Here is a 20567-nt window from a genome sequence, read left to right on the forward strand (position 1 = left end):
TATAGGTTTTTTAGTGTAAAGTTAATTAATTCCCATATTCTCCATATTGCCCGTAGACCTTCCAGATGTGCTATTACAAATAGCTCACCCCTCAGATATGAGCCATATGGCTTCTGTAAACTGATTTGCACTTATTTTGAATAGGGATTGTACAGATTACAGATGAATTATTAAAGTAAATGTATATTGCCAAATAAATCTAATGGCAAAATATTAAACTGTAGTAAATGAGAAAGGAATGTGCAAATGAAGACTTGCCTGTTTTAATAAGTTTAGTGGTTACGTTCTCAGTTTCAACCAAAAGAAAAGAGTTTCTTTTTTTGTTTATTTGTTATTGTGTGTGTGTGTGTGTGTTTTAAAGTCTATAAAACTGCTTACAGAAGTATCTAAGACAAAAACAAGGAAATATAATGTTCTAAACTCAACCGGTCCAAACCACTTGAGCTGCTATGACAGCTCATAAAACTGAGAGTAGTTTTTAACTGGGCTCTGTTTTACATTGCCAAAGTGAATTTTCCTTGCAGGAAGTAGCCAGAGGGTTTATTTGGTTTCCAGTCCAAGGCTTTGATCTTTCTGTACTGTCACATCTCGAGTTACATAGCCCTTTTTCACTGCAGTAAATCTGCAACCGTTAATGAGAATAAAATTTCCTCCTCCTTACTGATCGCATGCTGTTAAATGCCAAAACACAGCCAACTGCATATTTGCAGATTTCAGCTACAGTGTATGAAAACAGGGCAATCAGTTTAATCTTGTTGTCTTTGTAATTCCTTTTATTGGTCGTTCTTCCTTTCTAAGTGACCTATTTTATCAAGTAAGTGGTTGCAAGGCCAAACCTGGGAGAAAGATTTAGAATGTTAATAAGCTGAGAGGAGAAAGGTGTGCATGTGAGGAGGGGCAGGGTGAGGGAGTGACTGCACATGCGCATGTACTACCATCAACGTTCAAATTAGGTCTAGTTTAATGCTCTTGAAAGCTCAAACCTCTCCTTCTCCGCAAATAAAGAAGCTAGTTTTGTATTTCTTGGATTATGTTGTATATTCAGTTTCAACATAAATTTGCACTTAATGAGTTTATTTAATAAGTCAGAACATTATTTTTCACTTTTGAATTCAGAGAAGATTTCATAGTATTTAAAGGATTTCAAAAAACTTGACCTCTACATTGTAAGAGCTATTCTTACATCATTTTAGGTATCCACCGAACCATCTTACTATATGGGTCCTTACAAATACTGGAAATGCTATAAATATCTGTTGAATAAATCAGTGGAAATTCAAAATCACATTTAAGCAAACTGAATCTTATACATTGTTAAACATATACATCTTCATAGTGAAGTACAATAAAGTCACATTTATTTTTTGCTACAATGAAACCCCCCCAGTTGAAGCATTAATCATTTGATTCAGTTAATATATATTGCTAAATTTATTTTTCACTTAAACCTATTATCTTTATTACTGACTTATTTACTGGTTGGTAGCTGGAACTTATCTCTGTCAAGAAATTCACTTTTAGAATGCCAATTTAGATGATGGGCATTGATAAATATATTTTATTAATATTATATGTTTACATAGATCACATTATACATAAATATGACATGTTCTAAAATATATAAAAGAAATCTGCTTCTGGTTTCTCACCAATGAAGTCAGTTTCTGTTATGGCCGTTTGTTTTCACAAAATAAATTATTTCTATTTTCATCAGCAGTGTGTAATACCAGTTCATTGATTTATATAACTGTCATAAAAACAACAATTGAAAAATATGTTGAAGCACAGAATAAGATTCTAAATTGGGGAAGTAGAGTCAGATCTTCTGATAAAACAGAGGACCCACTTTGGGTAAAGTGCCTGTTAGTTACCCCAATAAGAGGAGAAGGGTAAGAAAAAAGAATGGCTTGAAAATTTTAAGAGAAAGGGATGTATAGCACTACCCTTGCCTTTTCAGAAGATATTTGATATAATGTAGAAATGTTGAACTTTAAAACTGTAGCTTGTGCTTTTAGAATTAGTGTTTCCAAATAAGCCTATCTACGTGTAGTTAGACTATAACATGAAAGTTTGCATGTGGGAAAAAAATGATGGAAACTAAGGCAGAATTTTTGGACTCTGTATTTGAGGGTATTGGGGGCTGTTAAGTAGTTTTCTTCTTTGTTTTTCTACTACTATTAAATCTGCATCAGACAGTCCATAACCCATTCAAAATTCTGGACATGAAAGTTCACAGAAAATTCCTGCACAAAACAATTTTTTAAAGTTTTTGTTGGTCTTTAAAAAATGAAAGAAAAATCTTAAATGAGTGAAACTGCTCCAAAAAGTTCATTTCTATAACGTAAACCATCCAGTTCAATTTTAAATGAAATTGCTAGAATGGAACAGAAACATGCAGGCTTCAATGCCATACAGACTTAGTCTTTATTCTAATTGTATTATTTAAAATGTTATTCTCTAAAGTTGTTTCAAATCTGTCTATAATTTGAGATATGCTGATTAATGATAATGTGGCATTTATTGAAATATATTTACTGAGTGCCAGACAGTATGCTAAGTGCTATTATTATATCCCTTCTCTAATTTGATCTTCACAACAACTCAGAAGGAGACATTAGGAAAACCAAAGCTTATTGAGTTAAGCAGCTTGCCCAAGGTTATCTCCTTACCTCCAGGTGTCTATTCTTACTTTTACTCCACCTCACTCTCTTCCCTCTATTACAGTGAAGAAAGTGCCTTTTTCTTCAAAGTCCAGTTGATTCATTTCTCTTGGAACCCCATCCCTTCTTGCCTTCCTGAGGTCTTCTTTCATGTCATCATTCTTCTCCCTTCTACTAAATCATTCCTGTCTGCATATAAACTCAATGTGGAATCTCCAGTTAAACTCCTTGCCCCAACATCACATTCCAACCTCTACCCATTTCTCATTTCTCTTCATACAGTACATCTCAAAAGACTCCCATTCACTCTTCTGTTTCTCCAGTTTTGTCCAGAACACTCGTGAGCTTCAAATTGCCAAATCCATGGACTGTTCTCGTCTTTAACTCTCAGCAGTGTTTGACACACATGTCCAGGCCCTGCTTTTTGAAACTGGCCCTTTTTCAGCTTTCAAAGCACCCCATTTAACTTTCCTCCTAGGATCTTCTCCATTCCTTCCCAGTGTTCTCTGCTGGATAAGCCACTTCCTTTTCACCACTAAATGCTGGTTACTGTAGAACTTCGACCCTGTTCTCTATCCCTATCAATTAGGGGAGCCCTCTTCTCTAACTGCACCCACTACATAGATAGAGGGTTTCATCCAGATCCCATGTCATTAAATGTTAATACTATCTAAAGGCTTGTATTTTTATCTGATACCTCTCCTCTGAGCACCAGCTTTATTCTTCTATTTAATATAACCAATTGAATGTTTAGTAAAATCATGAGACTTAACTTTTGGTTTCCCACATGCAAATAGGTGCCTGCTCTAATCTTCCACTTCAGCAAATGTCACCGTCAACCAAAATTCAAGCCATAAACTTTGGAGTTTCCCCTGGTTCCTCCCTTTTCTTCATTATTACCACTATCTCCAGTGCAAATCATCTGTAAGTCCTGTTGTTTTCATTACTAGACTGTCTCAAACTTGGCCTTTTCTTTCCATATTCACCATTAGTACCCTAGTCCACGCCACCATCATCTGTCACCTGAACCATTCAAAGTAGCCTCCTAACTTCGTACATCTGTCACCTGAACCATTCAAAATAGCCTCCTGACTTCCCTGCTTTCATATTTACCTTCTCTTGCAATCCATTTTTTCCCCAGAGTAACCATTGTGATCTTTTTAAAATGTAAATAAAATCATTTCAAATACACAATGTGTAGTACTTATTAAATATATAATCAAGATGTATATATAGTATTATGTGCTTGTAATATAAAGTTGTTGGTAGGAGCCTAAGCTAAATAGGAAAATTTAGTAACCTACATAACATAAAAAACTGCCTTTTTAATTGTAGTAATTTGTATACATAAAGGTGATTGCCTTGACTGTTAAGATTAAGAAAATCTTAGTGCACATGTGTTACACTACCACATATCCAGTTGAATATACCTATACTGAAAAGTACCATCTATACTGAATGTAAGCTTTCTCTGGCTTTAAAAAATTGTCAAAAGAAGCTTTTAATGTCCCAATATTACAAGTTTTATATTAGTTTTCATTGTCAAATAGCCTATGTTTTGTAGAAACAAATTTTACCACATACTTAAAATGAATAAAAGGTTTTTTGATCTTGTTACTTTCTTATTATTGGGTCTTAACTAGTTGACCTGTTGATAATCAGTTTATCAGAAGTACAGATTATATACTATTGGAGATTATTTTATTTCCAAAAGATACTTTTAATTTTTACTTAAAGTTTCTGTGATGATGAATGAAAATAACTTTATAGAGTATTGAATAAAAATACAATTGAAGTAAGAATGTACATTTAATGTTTTATTTTTAACATTTAAAATTTATTTTATTCAGTAACCTTTTTAATTTAGAAATACTTGGATGGGCTCAAAGGATAGAAATCAATAAGAAATGATCTTTTTCCCATTGAGAAAGGATATCTATAGTTCAGGGTTAAAATATAGTTTTTTGAAATGACTTTAAGTATCCTATTTATTATTCTTTATTTCACTCTTTAAAAAGATTTTTAAAAGTAATAGTATTATCAGGCTTAGAAAAATAATTAAATAATTAATACTAAGTACAGTGTCAGTTTTTATATACCAGTGGTCATCTACATGTTCCTGCCAACATTTATATTGTTCTCACACCTTGGTTAAATGTGTGTGTGTGTCCCCATGACATAAATGTCTTAAACATTTTTTACTTGTCCTTAATCTTTAGACAAAACCAATTAATCATTAGAGAAGAATACCATAATATCTTAGACACTTTTTTAAGAGCATGCTATTTGTTAACTTCTGTTAACAAAAGATTATACCTTTAACATTTTCTTCCAGAAGAAAAAAGATAATCTAATGACAATATTATATGTCAATAATATTTCAAAACCAGAAAAAATAAAAATAATTTTTAAAGATATTGTGATGAATTTTCTTAGATAAATAAGTAAACAGATTAATATTTTTGCATTTTAACCTAAGCAGTGCAATATTTGGCAAAGAATTACATTATTATTAAAATACAACCTCCTGAGTTTTATATAGGCTGTTTAATAATACTGCTCCTTAATGGTCTGGTGATTCACTAGAATTTAGTTACTTCATTATAACAGTAAGCACTTTGGAGGGACTGATTCAGACAACAGCTTTTTGTACCTATGTAATAGAACACCTCTTTAGAAACATGTCAGTGTCCTACAAAACATAATTTGAATAGTGAGATTTGAAGAGATATTGTGTCAAAGAGCTTAATGTAAATGTTGCTTTCTGATGTCTCCTATCTCATGAGCAAAGGTTTACTTGGTAGAAAGCTTTCATTATACATAGTAAGGTAGATAGAGAAGGAAGGAGGTAGGTATAGTTAGGTAGATATTTCCAAGGAAACAAGAGAGAAAACAGTTTAGTCTTTGAACTTTTTTTAATGCTGATATCATAGCTGTTGATGAATTCTGAAAATTTTTAATTGAAAGAGTTTTAGATTTGTTAAAATGCATTAGATTTTCTCATTTTTAAAAAAAGGCAGTAAGCCTCCATTGAGGGTTATGGAAGGGAACTCTGGAATTAAGGGGATTAACTATGAACTATAATCCTGTAGATTTTGTTGTTGTTGTTCAGTCTCTAAGTCATGTCCAACTCTGCGAACCCATGGACTACAGCACACCAGGTTTCCCTGTCCTTCACTAGCTCTCAGAGTTTGCTCAAACTCATGTCCATTGAGTAGTGATGCCATCCAGCCATCTCATCCTATGTCACCCCCTTCATTTACTTGTAGGAATTTTAGGCCAATATGAAGTTTTTCAGTGGTAGCCCAAATCACTTGGTAATCTCGTTAAGTATTCAGCTCTGCCAACTAAATATAACTCAGATATACTTCAGAGAGACAAATGTGACACTCTGCTGTAGAATCTATTTTCAAATGATGCTTTGTTTTTGTGTTTGAAAAGAATGATTAGTATTTTTCTAAACTTTATACTTTTATCATTAATTATTGGTGAACGTAAAAATCTATGTCTGTGGGTTTTTACATAAAAGCTACATATTTCAGACTAAAGAGGCATAACCAACAAATGCTTTCTTGTGCCTATAGTTAAAATTAAAGGTTTTAAATAGGCTTTTGAATAGATGTATAGAGAGGAGCATAGTTAATGATTTTCTGAATATCATCTCTTTTGTGGACATAAGTCTGCATTCTGTATCAAATAATATAACATACTTTAATATATTTTTAAGCCAGTCTTTTTTGTTTGGCTTTATCTAAAGTTGATACATCCCACTTTTTCAGAAATCTTTCCATTTCAGGTTTTTCCAGCCAAAAACAAAGCACCTTTATATTGGCCTGTCAGAACTTAAAAGGCAAAGCAATCTTAAAAAGGAGTCTAGATTTGTGTGGACAATTTCAAGTGGCTAATTTAGAGCCCCTCAAATGTGAAAGGATGGGAGGAGGCTTCTATGATCATAGTTAGGCAAGTAAATTTTTAAATTACAACTGTAACTTAAACTGATACAAGAAACCCCATAAAGCTGTATTCACATGGGTGCTTAAACTCCATGCTGAAATCTCTTTTGAGGTAGTAAACAGCAGGAATTCTTAAAAGTCTCAAAATGTTTTATTTTTTTAGGATTTCTGGATTTTAAGGACTTTATAAATATTGGGTGAATATAGCTTAACTCATTCTCTGTATAATCTAAAGGAAAACAGAAACTATGTCAGTATCCTACAGTTGCATCTTGCCTTTTTCTTCTAAAATCTGGGGGAAGGAAGTAGTATTTTTCATCAGCAGGTGGGCACCATCATCATTTTAAATCAATTTTTAATCTTTCCTTGTCCTTTATACTTGAAATAACTAATACAGATATACCTATGTGCCCGTTGGAAATACTACTTAAAGCCCTGTACTGCCTGTGATCTCAAAAATTTATGGTACATTCCCATCTCTCTGAAGAATTCTCCTCATAGTTGCCCAGCTTTGCTTATGTATCCCATATTGTCAGGTTGGCACAATCCCAAGACAGCGAACATCACAGAATGAAAATACCCACCCTAAACACTTTTATAACCTTGTGCCCTTTTCAAAGAAAAGCCAACACTATAGCAGTAAACCTAAGTACAGGAATTTATGCAATGTGGGAAGTGATGATTTGTGTGGAAGAACTAAAAACTTTATCCTTGATTTACTACTTTCAAAATAAACTCCCAGAATATAAAATAAGATGAAAAAGCGTGTAGAGACTTTCCCCATATTATTCATCCCTAAAGGTGCTGTATCATTTGCACCAATCTTGACATAGCATCTGAAGGATTTTGATTGAATAATTTTATTTATATAAGCAGTCCAGTCTCACTATGGTAAAGAAAGATATGATTGGCCATGGCATTATTTTAGTGCAACAACAATTAGTTGCCTATGTGTTGGCATAAATCTTTATGAATTATGTAAGAGCTCTGTAAGGCAAACAGAAAGCATGTGTAAGAAGCATGCCAAGTATGATAGAATATCTCTTAACAGTCAGGATTATATGGCAGGAGCCAGAATTTCTTAAGTATTTTTAGGGAAGGCTCTATCATTTTCATATGTCATAACAATAACAACACCAAATACATGCTGTAAGAGTCTTTGTACTCTTCTTGTAAGAGACTTGGAAATACAATAATCTCAAGGCAGAGAGATGTTAAAAGGGATAGCCATTATTCTTATTTTACCACACACACACAAAAAAATCATGACAAAGAAAGTTACAGATAAAGACGGAAACAAGTTATATCAGTAGAGACATAAATCATATCCAGATATTCTGGTTTTGAGGTCATCGCACCCCACTAACTTTAATAAAATGCAGGAGTTGTTGATAAGCTTATACTTAAGTTTGTTTTGCTGAATTTGTAAACATAATCACAAGGGAGAAAAATGCCATTTACATGAGAGATTAAAGAAAAAAAGTGTGTTTCCTTATGTTGCTTTGAAAATAATAACTTCAATTTAAAATATAGTAAGGGGACACAGTCAGAAAAGTAATCTTTAGAATCGTATACTTCTGCATTCCAGTCTGCACTGAATTTGCTTGTCAGTGCTTGCAAAAGGTGCTTAGCCCCATCCTATGAAGAAAATATTAGAAATACCTTGTTTCATCATCACAAGACTGCAACCTGGTTGACCAGGATGGCTTCAATCAGGTTGTATCTTGACAACTGAAAATTAGCCTTAGACCTAAGTAGAAAATTAATTTACCTTCTTTTGTACAGACCTATAATATAATAAATGCATTCTCGGGAACCAAGAGAGTTTATAAAATTTGAGTAGAGATTTACTTTGGTACCTGTTCTTCTAGTGCTAAATGCAATATTGGTGTATTATGTAATGTACTGAGATCTTAAGTGCTTTGCTACTGTTAAGTCCCTTCAGTCGTGTCTGACTCTGTGCGACCCCATAGACGGCAGCCCACCAGGCTCCCCTGTTCCTGGGATTCTCCAGGCAAGAACACTGGAGTGGGTTGCCATTTCCTTCTCCAATGCATGAAAGTGAAAAGTGAAAGTGAAGTCGCTCAGTCGTGTCCGACTCTTAGCGACCCCATGGACTGGAGCTCAACAGGGTCCTCCATCCATGGGATTTTCCAGGCAAGAGTACTGGAGTGGGGTGCCATTGCCTTCTCCATTAAGTGTTCTAGAAGGCACTAAATAACTATTGAATATTTATCTGACCTGTATTGATTACTGAAACTACCAAGTTAGTGGCTGAATATACCTGTATATCACTGCCCAGTATATGTTTTAATTATGCTAAGTGAAATAAGTCAGACAGAGAAAAAAGTAAATACTGTATGATATCACTTCTATGCAGAATCTAAAATATACAGCAAACTAGTGAATAAAACAAAAATGCAGACTCAAAGATAATAGAGAACAGACTAGTGGTGAAGGGGGAGGGGAGGGGCAAGATGCGGGTGGGGGCAAAGGTGTTTTTATTGGATCATGGAAAATCATGTGTATGAAACTTGAAAATTGTAAAGCACTATATAATTTAAAGAATAAATCAATCTTCTTATTAAAAAAAAACAGAATGTCATAATGTAAGGAAATGCTCATTGTATATTTGATATTATAAACTCATTTAGAATCAAGTTAAAAACATGCGCTTTTAATTTGTTTAAATATAGTTTCTAGTATCCATATTTGTGCCCTCAATTTTAGGAAAATATTACTTAGTTTGATTTAGCTATGAAAAAGGGTCTTTATCAATCACCACTTGATTTTTATTAGCCAAAGGTAATTTGAAGGCTGCTTAGCCTAAAAATTACTGAGACAAATAAATAAATAAGTAGACTAGGGCATAAATTGGAAACTTTACATTAACATATATTTGATAAGATTTTTAAGATTTTTTTTTTACAACTAACATTTGTGTACCTCTTAAGAAAGGTAGTAAAAGAAAGTTAAAAGTTTCAAAACTGTATAAAAATATTCCCAAACTGTATTATTTACTTACGGACTTTGTAGACCAGGTTTTACCAGAAGCATAACATTAATTTTTAATTTAGAAGAGACTGATATGTCAGTAGGGGTAACATGCATATTAGATATGATATTACCTTACCTCTTCAATTATATCTAGATGTCGGGTTTCTGTGTGTTTTATAAAGAATGATGGGGAGTTGATATAGCCCATTTGGTGTGGTATTTGTGGTCATTTTGGTTCCATCTCTTGAACTTGTTCATTTTGATAGTGCATTATCTTCCTAAGATTCTGGTTGGTGTTTAAATTTCAGTAACTGAAGGTCATTATTCATATTTTAACTGGACTAAAAAGTTTTTAATGCCAGCATTAACTTTTGAATTACTCTCGAGCTCTTAGACTTTACAGCATGTTTAGTTTCTTTTCATTTCTTATTAGTATTTTTCAGTACTTAATAGTCTCCTGCTCCCACCTCCAACAAGAACTCTCCTCTCTGTTCAACATCAGAAACATTTTTCTCTTTGGCATGTGCTTTTAGTTCCCCAAGCAGTATAAGCAAATTGGAAAGTTCAGCTGTCATTCTTGGAAGGTCATAGATCACACTAGCAGCCTGAGTAATCCAAGAGGTTTTAAGTATCATAGCATTTAGTTTAAAGTGAAATTTGCTCTGACAGAGCTGGCAGACCAATAGGAAAAAGAAATATTTGTGCTTAGAGAAGTGCATATGTAGAGACCAAGAGCCTAACTGATGGCTGGAAGTGATTTCAGTCTAAAAAAACAAATCATTAAGAGAGTGCATAGGGGTAAAATACACAGTTCATATTTTAAAGAGTCTCAAAATGAACCAGCAACTAAGGTTAGCATTATATAGTAATTAGCTGTGGTGTTCAGGCTTTAACTCACTCGATACCAGACAGTATGGTCAAACTATCACTGTGAAAACATCGCTACTTAAACTTTCTACTTTAAGCCTACAGCAGTAATTTTTGTACCTTAAAAAAACCAAAGTATTATGACAGATTATATAAATGTTGAACCAGTAACAGACAAACAATTCTTTAAAAGAGGTGCTAATGACTCAGTTTATTGACCTAGGGGTTACTTAAGCAGCTCAGCAAGTTCCCTTAACATTTGGTGGTATGAACTGAGGCATTACTTGATATTATAGAACTGCTAATTTCAAAAAGTCCTTGTACTAAATTGAAGAAATTCAAGTTAAAGATTACAAGATGATATACTTTCATTAAAAGATTGCTATAGAACTTTTGAGACCATTATAGGTTTCAGTAAGAATTCACTCCAGCATCACAGTCACATCTGACAACTTCTACGAGGCACCTATTAGAGCGCTACAACACTGCTACAGATAAGAGAAAAGAAAATATCTTTTGTCAGCTCCAGTCATTTCTTTCAAGTCATTGTTCTGTTCAAGAAAGCCAGTTCTGAGTCACAGAAATATAGGACTTATAAATTGTTTCCTTTGATGTGCAAAGCAGATTAATAAGAGTAAAGTAGAAGGGACTCCAGCAAGATGGTAAACTAACCTGACTTGGGTACCCCTTCCTATATAGATATAGAAAAGGTAGAATATAACCCTACATGACACACACACAAAAGAACTACCACAAGAATATTGAACTAGGTATAGGTTACATGGTATAGAAAGATAAAACTGAATTCTAAATTCCCTGTATAGAGCCTGGAACTTCAACAAGCTGCTTTTTTCTCTTCAGTTGAAAAGAGGACTAGATGATTTTAATTCACCAGCCCAGAAAAGTAACTAAAACTTGTCTTCTGCCCTCAGACCCTAGATAGGGTCTTAGATGGGGAAGATAGTCACTCATGAGGGAGAGGAATCATACACTTGGTCCATGCAAACATGTGGGGTCAGAATTTATACTATACATCTAGTTCAGGAAACCCCAAGTCAAGAAATTATCTTTCAAATGGTTTCAGGACAGTGAAATCCCAGGACCTTGATGTATGATAAATACGGAACCTCTCAGTAGAAGTGTTCCCAAGCTCAACAGCTAGCAGACAGGCAAAAAACAACAAAAAAACCTAAAGTTGAACACAGTAAAAAATTATGAAGCTCATGAAGAAAGAGACTGTCATGAAGAAATGTCAGAAGCAATGGCAAAAGACCTAGGGTGCCCAAGAACTGGAGTTAATATAAGAATCTAAATGAGATTGTAAAGAGTTTTTTAAAAATAAAAAGGGCTAGATAATATAATATGAAAAAGTACCAACTATAATATCTCCACATGAAAAATATAATCATTAGACTAGGCTTGTAGATGGGTTAAATAACAAATTAAGATGTATAATAAGTGTAAATTGAATGATATTAGAAGAGTGTCCATGAAATGGAACTTCTTTGCGTTTGAAATAAATCAATGACTATTTTACACATGCTTTCTCTATCATTAGTACAAATTGGTTTTTATCTGAAGCATCTCAGTAGAGTAACTAAATTGAAATTGAAAGGATTTGCCCCTGAGGTGGTATTTTCCCCTTAGAACTGACAGGTGTCTTTTCCAAAAAAAATTTTTAGTAGTTCCAAATTTATACATTAGATACAACCTCCCACTCCTACTATCATTTATGCTTAATTTTGAGAAAAATATTACTTAGTTTGATTTCACAAAGAATATGATTTTTTAAAGATTCTCTAGCCATTTAATTTTATCAGAATAAAGGAAAAGGTGATAATCATGCATATAAAAGATTAAAAGAAAACTAAATGGAAAGTGTCAGCTAAATTACATATATTGGTGAAACTCATTAAAAGACTGCTTCACTCTACTCATTTTCTCAATAATACAAAGGCTCAAGCCAAAAGCAAAAAGTAACACCTTTGAGCAACCTAAAATATCTATCTACTGTATATACATTTATAGAAACAAAGTGTTATTGACAAGTTAAATGATAATTTTAGAAGCTTTCCTGTGACAGTAGTACTTTAACATTATAAATGCAGTACATTTTTCAGTGTCCAGGACAATCAGCATCTTCTGTTCTTTTCATGTGCCGCCTCATTCACAAAACTTTTTGTAAATGAAGGATAAGAGATTCCTATTTAACTCAACTGCTTAAATATATATAAATTATATCAAATATATAAATTGAAGATATAAATTATATGAAAAAGCAATGAAAACCACATTCTGTCAGTGTTAAATATGCTGAGAAGCTTCAATTTGATGAAGCTTGCTTTCAAACTTTGTAAAAGAGGTACTCAGTGATAAAGCAAGCTCTCCATCTAGTGGTAGACCTGTAAATTGCAAACACTTAGATTTTGATTAAATAATGCATCATTATTTATAATGCATATAAATGTGGCTCATTTGTATTGTATTCAAAGATGGCTCAGTGGTAAAGAATCCACTTGCCAATGCAGGAGACGCAAGTTTGATCCCTGGGTCGGGAAGATCCCCTGGAGAAGGAAATGGCAACCCACTCTAGTATTCTTGCCTGAGAATTCCCGACAGAGAAGCCTGGCAGGCTACAGTCTATTGGGGTCTCAAGAGTCGAACATGGCTTAACGACTGAACGACAACAACAACAACATACAAGTGTTAGGTATAGTTTTATAGGCATTATCTCATTCAATCCACACTTCTCTTGTTGCTATATATATGACTTTCCAGAAAAAAATATTTTTCTCTGTGCCAGAATAACCCAACTCTTCCTATTCAATAAAAAGACAAACTGCTTCTACAATCTGATTTCTTCTATTAATACATGGACTACTACAACCTCTTAGTTATTTGATGAAACATATTCCCATGTTAAAGGGGTAAAAAATGCTTCATTCCAGTTAATTATAGCTTCAAACTTTTGGCCATTTTTGAAATTCTTTCTCTTCATTCTCAGTTAACAAATAGTAAAGGTATAGCTTAAAAATCCATTTCAAAAGAGAAAAGATACCTTTTTGTCATGAAATGTAGCGTATCTGATCATAGTTAGTTCTGCCATTGCCTCTACCGGCTTGCAGTACTTCACATATGGACAGCCTTAATATTCTCTTAAATGTTCCCCGTGCTGTTGCTTCTCAACTGCTTGTCACCCCAGTTATCTTTCTAAAACACAGAAGTAAGTTGTTTCCCTTCTTAAAAACCACTGACAATTCTCCAGAAGTATTTGATTCTTAGTGTGGCATATGAGGGCTTCGCAGGTGGTGCTGGTGGTAAAGAACATGCCTGCCAATATGGAGATGTAAGAGACACAGGTTCAGTCCCTGAGCTGGGAAGATCCCCTGGAGGAAGGCATGGCAACCCACTCTGGTATTCTTGCTGGGAAAATCCCACGGACAGAGGAACCTGGAGGGCTATAATCCATAGGTCACAAAGAGTCAGACACAACTGAAGTGACTTAGCGTGGACACATGCACGTGGCATATGAAGAGCTTTCAAAATCCAGTCTTAAAATTCCCTCTTTCTACCTTTTATCTCCTGCTGCTGCTTCCATTGCAAACCTAAGACTTTAACCATAACAAATCGTTTGCTCTTCTTCAGCCTTGTCTCTTGCTCAGGCTGTCACATTACCAGGAATTTTCTCTTTCCACTTGTGAAATCCTGCTTTTCCTTTAAGATTCATCCATTCATGCAATCAAATGCTTTTTGAAATTCCATTCCATGTCAGAAACAATATTAGATGCTAGTGGGAGAGCAATGGATAAGATAGTTCTTACCATTCATGGTGCTTACGTTCTAATAAGAAATAAAGACAAAAACAAATTACTATGTCAGGAAGTGACAGATACATTAAAAGGCAAAGTGTTTTCTATAAAGGCTTTCTAGTTCTTGAGATTCTCCTGTAACAATTTGTACAACCTTTAGTATACTCTCACATTGTATTAAATGTTTGATCCTATTCTCCTCTGTAGTAATTTATAAATGTACTAGGGTAACACAGCATATTATCAGATTTTGTTTCCGTGTTAGTTGCCGCCAATCCATGGTCAGGGACCATGTCTTGTTTATTTTACTGCCTTCCAAGCACCACATCCTTTGTTTTTAACATTGACTCTAAACACTATATTTAGCACATTATAGAAACTCATGTACTATTTGAATGGATGGATGTACAAAGGACATAGACATAAACTTCCCATGACAAATCATACTTAAGCTGAAATTATAAATTTATCTGATGATAAATTTCAGTCTACTTAGAAAGAAAGATAAACATACTGATTTTGGTTCTATGATCAGTATACTGGAGTAATTAATAAAAAGAATGAGCTGTTCTAGAAGACTATTACTAAATTATTTTATACAGTGTTATAATATCCTGGAGCTGTTTCCTCCAAAAAATGCTAAATCCTTGACAATCCCAAAAGAATTCCAGCCTTCAGTATTATCTTATAGATCAAAAAGATAGATAATTAATATATCACTGTTTCCTACTTGTAAATATATTGTCATAAAAGATTTTAGCGTAGGGAGAACAGAATCCCCAAAGAAAGACCCAAGCTAAAAACATGAAATTAAACATGGTAGTTTTAAGTTATCAATTTCATGTGTGTCCATGTGTATATTACACACGGTTGTACACATACACAGTCAATGTAAGCCATATTGCAGTAATGATACCTTAAAATTTTCGTTCAAGATCAACACAGTTTGGGCCTATGTTAGCGAAGAGTGAGAAACAGGATCTCATCTTTATGTTCTATGTTGGTTTCAGACCACATAAGTACTGCCTTCGTTTCAGCCTATTTTAAGATAAATACTGGGGAAAAAAATCAAAATGCTTTAGAAAGCAAATGATTTTAGAGATCATGTCATGAGGATTGATTAAATGAGAGTTGTGAAGTAGTCATATTAAAGAATAATTAGACTTCTTGTGTGGTTTGAGAAGGTAATTCTAGGACCAATAGAACCAGATTTCAGCTCACTATCATAAAGAACTTTCTAATGGTTTTATATATCTATAGAAGGGGTGAACTGCCTTGACAGTGTAGTGTGATAGAAGTGTTACGACAAGAACTGTATAGACCCTGTAAAAGGTGTTGTGAATGAAAGGGTAGACTAGATTATTTCTAAGAATGTTTACAAGTCAAAGATACTATGCGTCTATGAAAAGAGAACTTGACTTGAGTGTATCCTTTTTTTTCCTGCAGTATCCACTAACATATTCATGATTTGCTTTGCATTCGTTTTGCTGACGTGGAAATTTCAAAGAAGAAAAAACTTGCATTGCTTTTATCTAACATTAATAAAATAATGATAATGCTTTTCACTTACGCAGCACTTTTCACCCAAGGATTTCAAAGTGCTTTACAAATACGCACTAATTAAGCCTCACAAACAGCCAGAGGTAGGTGATTTTTCTGTTTCTACAGGAATGCCATCTTCTCTGGCACAGAAGTCTCAGCAGCGCCTCGGAGTGCCTAGGACTCCCTGCTGGCTGCCATTCCCCTTGTCATGTGCTGCATGTGAAGCATCACTTGTCATATCTGGATTTCTTTTTTTCCTCCCTCTCTGACTCATCTCAAGTTTAGAATTCTAATGAATGCTGTTGAAAATTTATTCTGAAGCCTTGTAAATATTACAGAAAATTCAGTCTTTTGCTTGCTGAATGCTAATTAGATCTCTAAATGATTGTTTAAAAATAAAACCTAGGTGTGGTTTTAATTTGAACTTTAAATATATTTTTTTTACTTAGGAAGAACTTACTATTTTTTCTAAGTACCCCAAAATCATTGTTCTTGGGACATGAAATTTAATAGCAAATGGATTGGAGGGGGTCTCACCTTTCCTAGGTGTCTTTCCACAGCAAACAGTAGCCATTTTCTTTAGAATTATATATTTTCAAGAAACAGTATTTGCATTTGGTATTTTTCTAATTGAGAGGTCTAAAATATGATATCTGGAAGTTGAGGGTAAAGGTTAAATGACACCACATAATCAGTCTTGTAAAGAAAACGTGGTCTAGTAGTGGCATATTCTAATCTAAAGGAACACACAGCTTTTTTATATAGGTTAGGAGTACCAGGAAGAGAATACCTACGTACAGAAACATGCAAGTTTGGGTAAAATTCCAATATAAACAGCCAAATACACAAAGTCTTGTCTGAAGCAGGTTGGTCACATAGGGCAAGAGCAGGTACGGCATATCACAGTGGTTTCTCTTGGTTCGCAAGGGCCCTGGTGACGGCATGCAAGTGGCTTTAATACTATGTACTCTTAAGTCTTAGTGGATTAGGAAAAGACAGTTTTTGCTGTGACACTTCCTTTTATTTTCATGTGTCTATCCCTTTCCAGCAGAATTTATATAATCTATCTGCTTCTATTCGGAAAACTTACATTAGGCTCTCCTGGTTTTGAACCAGATTCAGCATTAACAAGGCTACATCTTTATGCCAAGGGAGAAAATAAAGTGTCCACATGTCCCAAAAGAATATCTGTCTCCAGGTTTTAGCATCCCCAGAAGTCTAACTTCCCCACTATATTAGAACCAAATAAGTGACTAAAGAATCAAACTATTCTGTTTCAGAGTGAATTTTATTTAGAAGATATTAATTGTAGGGATATGATTGATCTTGCATAATATAAAAGGATGTAGGATTTACGTGAGAGTTATCACCCAAACTGGTTACAATGTTTCAAATATTCTTTAAATAGCAATTTGATCATAATGGATAATTTCAGAAAAACTCATTTTATGAGTTGATTTCAAATTCTCTTTTTTGAAAAATTTTCCCAAATCAGCTTGTATGTTGTCACTGGGTTGAGTGCATAAATAGAAGTTTATCACAGTAAACCTGCAGGCTTGGAAATTCAAACTCTGATGTTCAAGGTTTGGTCTTACTTTCACTGACATGGGGATACATAATTCTTATCAAAAAATGTGACATTAAAAAAACAATATCCATTTGTCAATTTACAATGAAAGTATAATTATCAGGCAGATAAACTTAATGTCTTGTTGGCAGGTCATATGAGGAAAGAGTAATTAGACATTTGCTTATTGGTCATAGAAATAAAAAATAGTTTTGCAGTTTGAATATATAATAACTTCAGACTCAGAACCTTTGTTAAGGCCCCTTCCTCAATGAGGACAAGCCTGCAAAAATGGTCATGTAGACCTGATGATGTTGTAAGTCACCCCAAGGAGTTGCTTGGGTTGTTTCTACTACAGCGTTGCCTCTGAAGAGCTCCTTATTCTGTGCCAACATGGCTGATAGACTCTCTTCTCAGTATCCTCATCACGTTTTAGATAGAATTGCAGTCATATTGTTCTGTTGTGAGATGTTCTGTGTTGAAGGCACTTTTGCATATATATTCACTGATCAATCATATGCCTCTTGTTTCCAAGTTCTTGAAAGTAGTCTCACCACAGCTGCTAGACTGATAAAGACAAAATTAAATCGAGTTTTACCTAAGTCTCCTGCTATTTAGCTTCAGAAGAGATGCTTTAAAATGTAAGGAGGAAGTAGCTGAAAGATGAAAAAGGAAAGGAGCTAAAATCCACAGGCTATATAATCATCCTTTATGTAATTGAGAGTTGTTTAGTTACATGAGTATTTGTTAGCCTTAGTGCTTCAAGAGAAAATTTTTCAATGGCCAACTTTTCCTGTTTTTAAACTGATACAGATGTGTCTAGTCATGGACTCCATTAATTTCTAAAACATCTTTAAAGCTACCTCTAGGGTAATAATTTCCCTTTATCAGAAAATTTAATCTTTTTTTTCATGGGACCAAAGTGGGAAGGACATACTTACATTTTGGCATTTCAAAATAAAATTCAGACTTAAAAATTTCAAACAGCTTTTAGAAATAACAGACACAATTTTTGATATAGAAGGAGCCCAAAAGTTTTATCTGTCCAGGATCTTTCATTACAGATTCTAACGTAAACCTTGTATTCCAGAAATCCCATTCCCCTGCAAGGTAGATTCACATAAATTATTAACATATGCCCTTTATTTTTAGTATTTAGTCCTAATCCAACACATGCACACAAATTATTTAAAACCTTAACATTTTAATAGTTCTAAAGTGTTTTAACTTAATCTCATGTTGTAAGAGAAAGTTACTGCCTATATGAATATATTTTTTAATCGTTGAGATTTTGCTGATAAAGGGGAAAGTGTCTTTCCATTTAGCATAATCTCAATCTTAAATCATTTAAATATATTTATTTTTCAAAGCTTACATTTCTGCATTATAAACAATTTATTTTGATTGGAAATAAGCTCACTAGCATTCGCTGCATGAGCTATGCATGAGCATGTTAGAGCTGCCATATTTGCCTGGCAAAATAAGTATCTTGTCATTTTGCTAAGTGTTTAATAATTCTCTGACTCTTTAAAAGTGCTTTTTCTTCTAAATTTATTATTAGATAAAATTTTTAAGTAATAGTTTATCCATATTTCAATCTACATTTGTAACTTCAATCTACCATTATAATCAGCTTGCTATAACTCAAAACATGCACTATTTAGTCTTTTTTTTTTTTTTTGCATTGAAGAGTCAGAAGAAGAATTTGCATATCAAATCTGGCTAACTTCCAAATTTTAAAAAATTCTTTATCTTCTTTAGTCATAGTCTTGTAGTATGATTTGGCTCTGAGTGAGAGATTACTGCTAAAACTCAATTGCATGTCCTTACTAATAGTGGATTAGTCCTATGGAATAGAGATCTTATTATAAATAGCAAAACTCTACTAGTTTTAATTTTATCATTTCCTAGCATTTCCATATTCTATTACTGATAATTGCTAACATGTAAAATATTTTCATATTCTGGCATATAAGCCATGTATGAATGTAATTTATTAAAACTTTTCTGATCTTTCTCTTTGCCCTGAATGATGCCTGGTGACAGAGATTTTTAACATTTTTAACATGTTATTAGAATTAAACAGTTATTAATAAACATTTTTATGGCTGTACTAATTTAAAGAAGAAAAAAAGTTAATAATAGCCAGCCACATAAGTTATTTTGCTGCTAGAGAGAATTTCGGAGGTGTAAATCTCCAGGCCTCTTACTTGACCTGCATTGGGATGAAGAATATAACTGACTCTTCCTCTTTCTCTTTTTAGCCTTGGAATGGATGGCTTTGGCCAGTCTGTTGGCATTCTTGGACGCCCTGCCACAGCTTATGGATTCCGCCCTGATGAACCTTACTTCTATGGCTGTGGATCTCGATAAAGTCATCCCTCTCCTTGTGTGCTCTCAGTTGAGAAGGCATCTGTGTGGGTTGGGTTAACTTTGAATCTTGGCCTAATAATGCATGTTGATACTATTTGCAGGTCTGTGTCTCTTTTTAATTTTCCCTGTTGTTAGCTGCAGGTTAACTTGAACCCCTTCTATCCTATGTTAAGTACAGTTGATGCTTGACCCTATTCACTCATCAAACCACGTCTCGATGCTGCGTACCATTTACCATGAGACTCAAAAGTGAATGCAGAAAAGCACCTAGACTGGAAAACAAACACTGCATTATGTACATTAATTGACTAACTTAATTTCTATTAAAAAGAAGCATAAAGTACAAATGAATTGGCAAAAATCATGTGTTTCTATTTAATGAGTTTCATTAGGAGTTACATGCTTACATGGAGTGCATATAAATTTTATTTTTTCCTGCCCCATTTTTCCCCCTTGTAAACTCTTCAGTATTTCACGTGATAGTACGACCTTTAAAATTTATAAAAAGAGTATCACCTTTTTTATTTCATGCCATGTGCCTGAAAGGTTGCTTCCCAAAGTTATTAACTATGATTTTTTGATTAATGGTGGAACGTATGCTATAATTACATTATGAGTAGAGTTTCTTCAGCAGTTAATTCAAATTAATTTTGTCTTTCTGATTTTAATATAGAAAACCTAGAACGTATATTAGTATACATGAAACTAGGTTAGTATTGGGTTTTTTAATTTTATTATTCATGAAGTCTAAAGTATGGAAAAGCTAAGCCTCAGTGACAAAAACAAAAGAACAAAATAT

The 20567-nt window shown here is 33.8% G+C and overlaps 1 protein-coding gene across 4 annotated transcripts in view; it reads left to right on the plus strand.

The window, feature by feature from the left end:
• KIFAP3 (kinesin associated protein 3) overlaps positions 1-20119 on the plus strand; it is a 147816-nt gene extending 127697 nt beyond the window's left edge. For 3 of the 4 annotated variants that reach the window (XM_025285962.2, XM_006073110.3, XM_025285965.2), the window contains one exon: positions 19660-20119. In XM_025285962.2, the coding sequence (XP_025141747.2) occupies positions 19660-19768 (109 nt within the window). In that variant the 3' untranslated portion in view covers positions 19769-20119. Of the gene's footprint in view, positions 1-15860; positions 15930-19659 lie in introns of all 4 variants that reach the window. The other variant, XM_025285964.2, reaches the window with a different exon arrangement.
• Positions 20120-20567: the final 448 nt, after the last annotated feature.

Source organism: Bubalus bubalis, chromosome 5 (genome assembly GCF_019923935.1).
Source record: "Bubalus bubalis isolate 160015118507 breed Murrah chromosome 5, NDDB_SH_1, whole genome shotgun sequence".
NCBI lineage: Eukaryota > Metazoa > Chordata > Mammalia > Artiodactyla > Bovidae > Bubalus > Bubalus bubalis.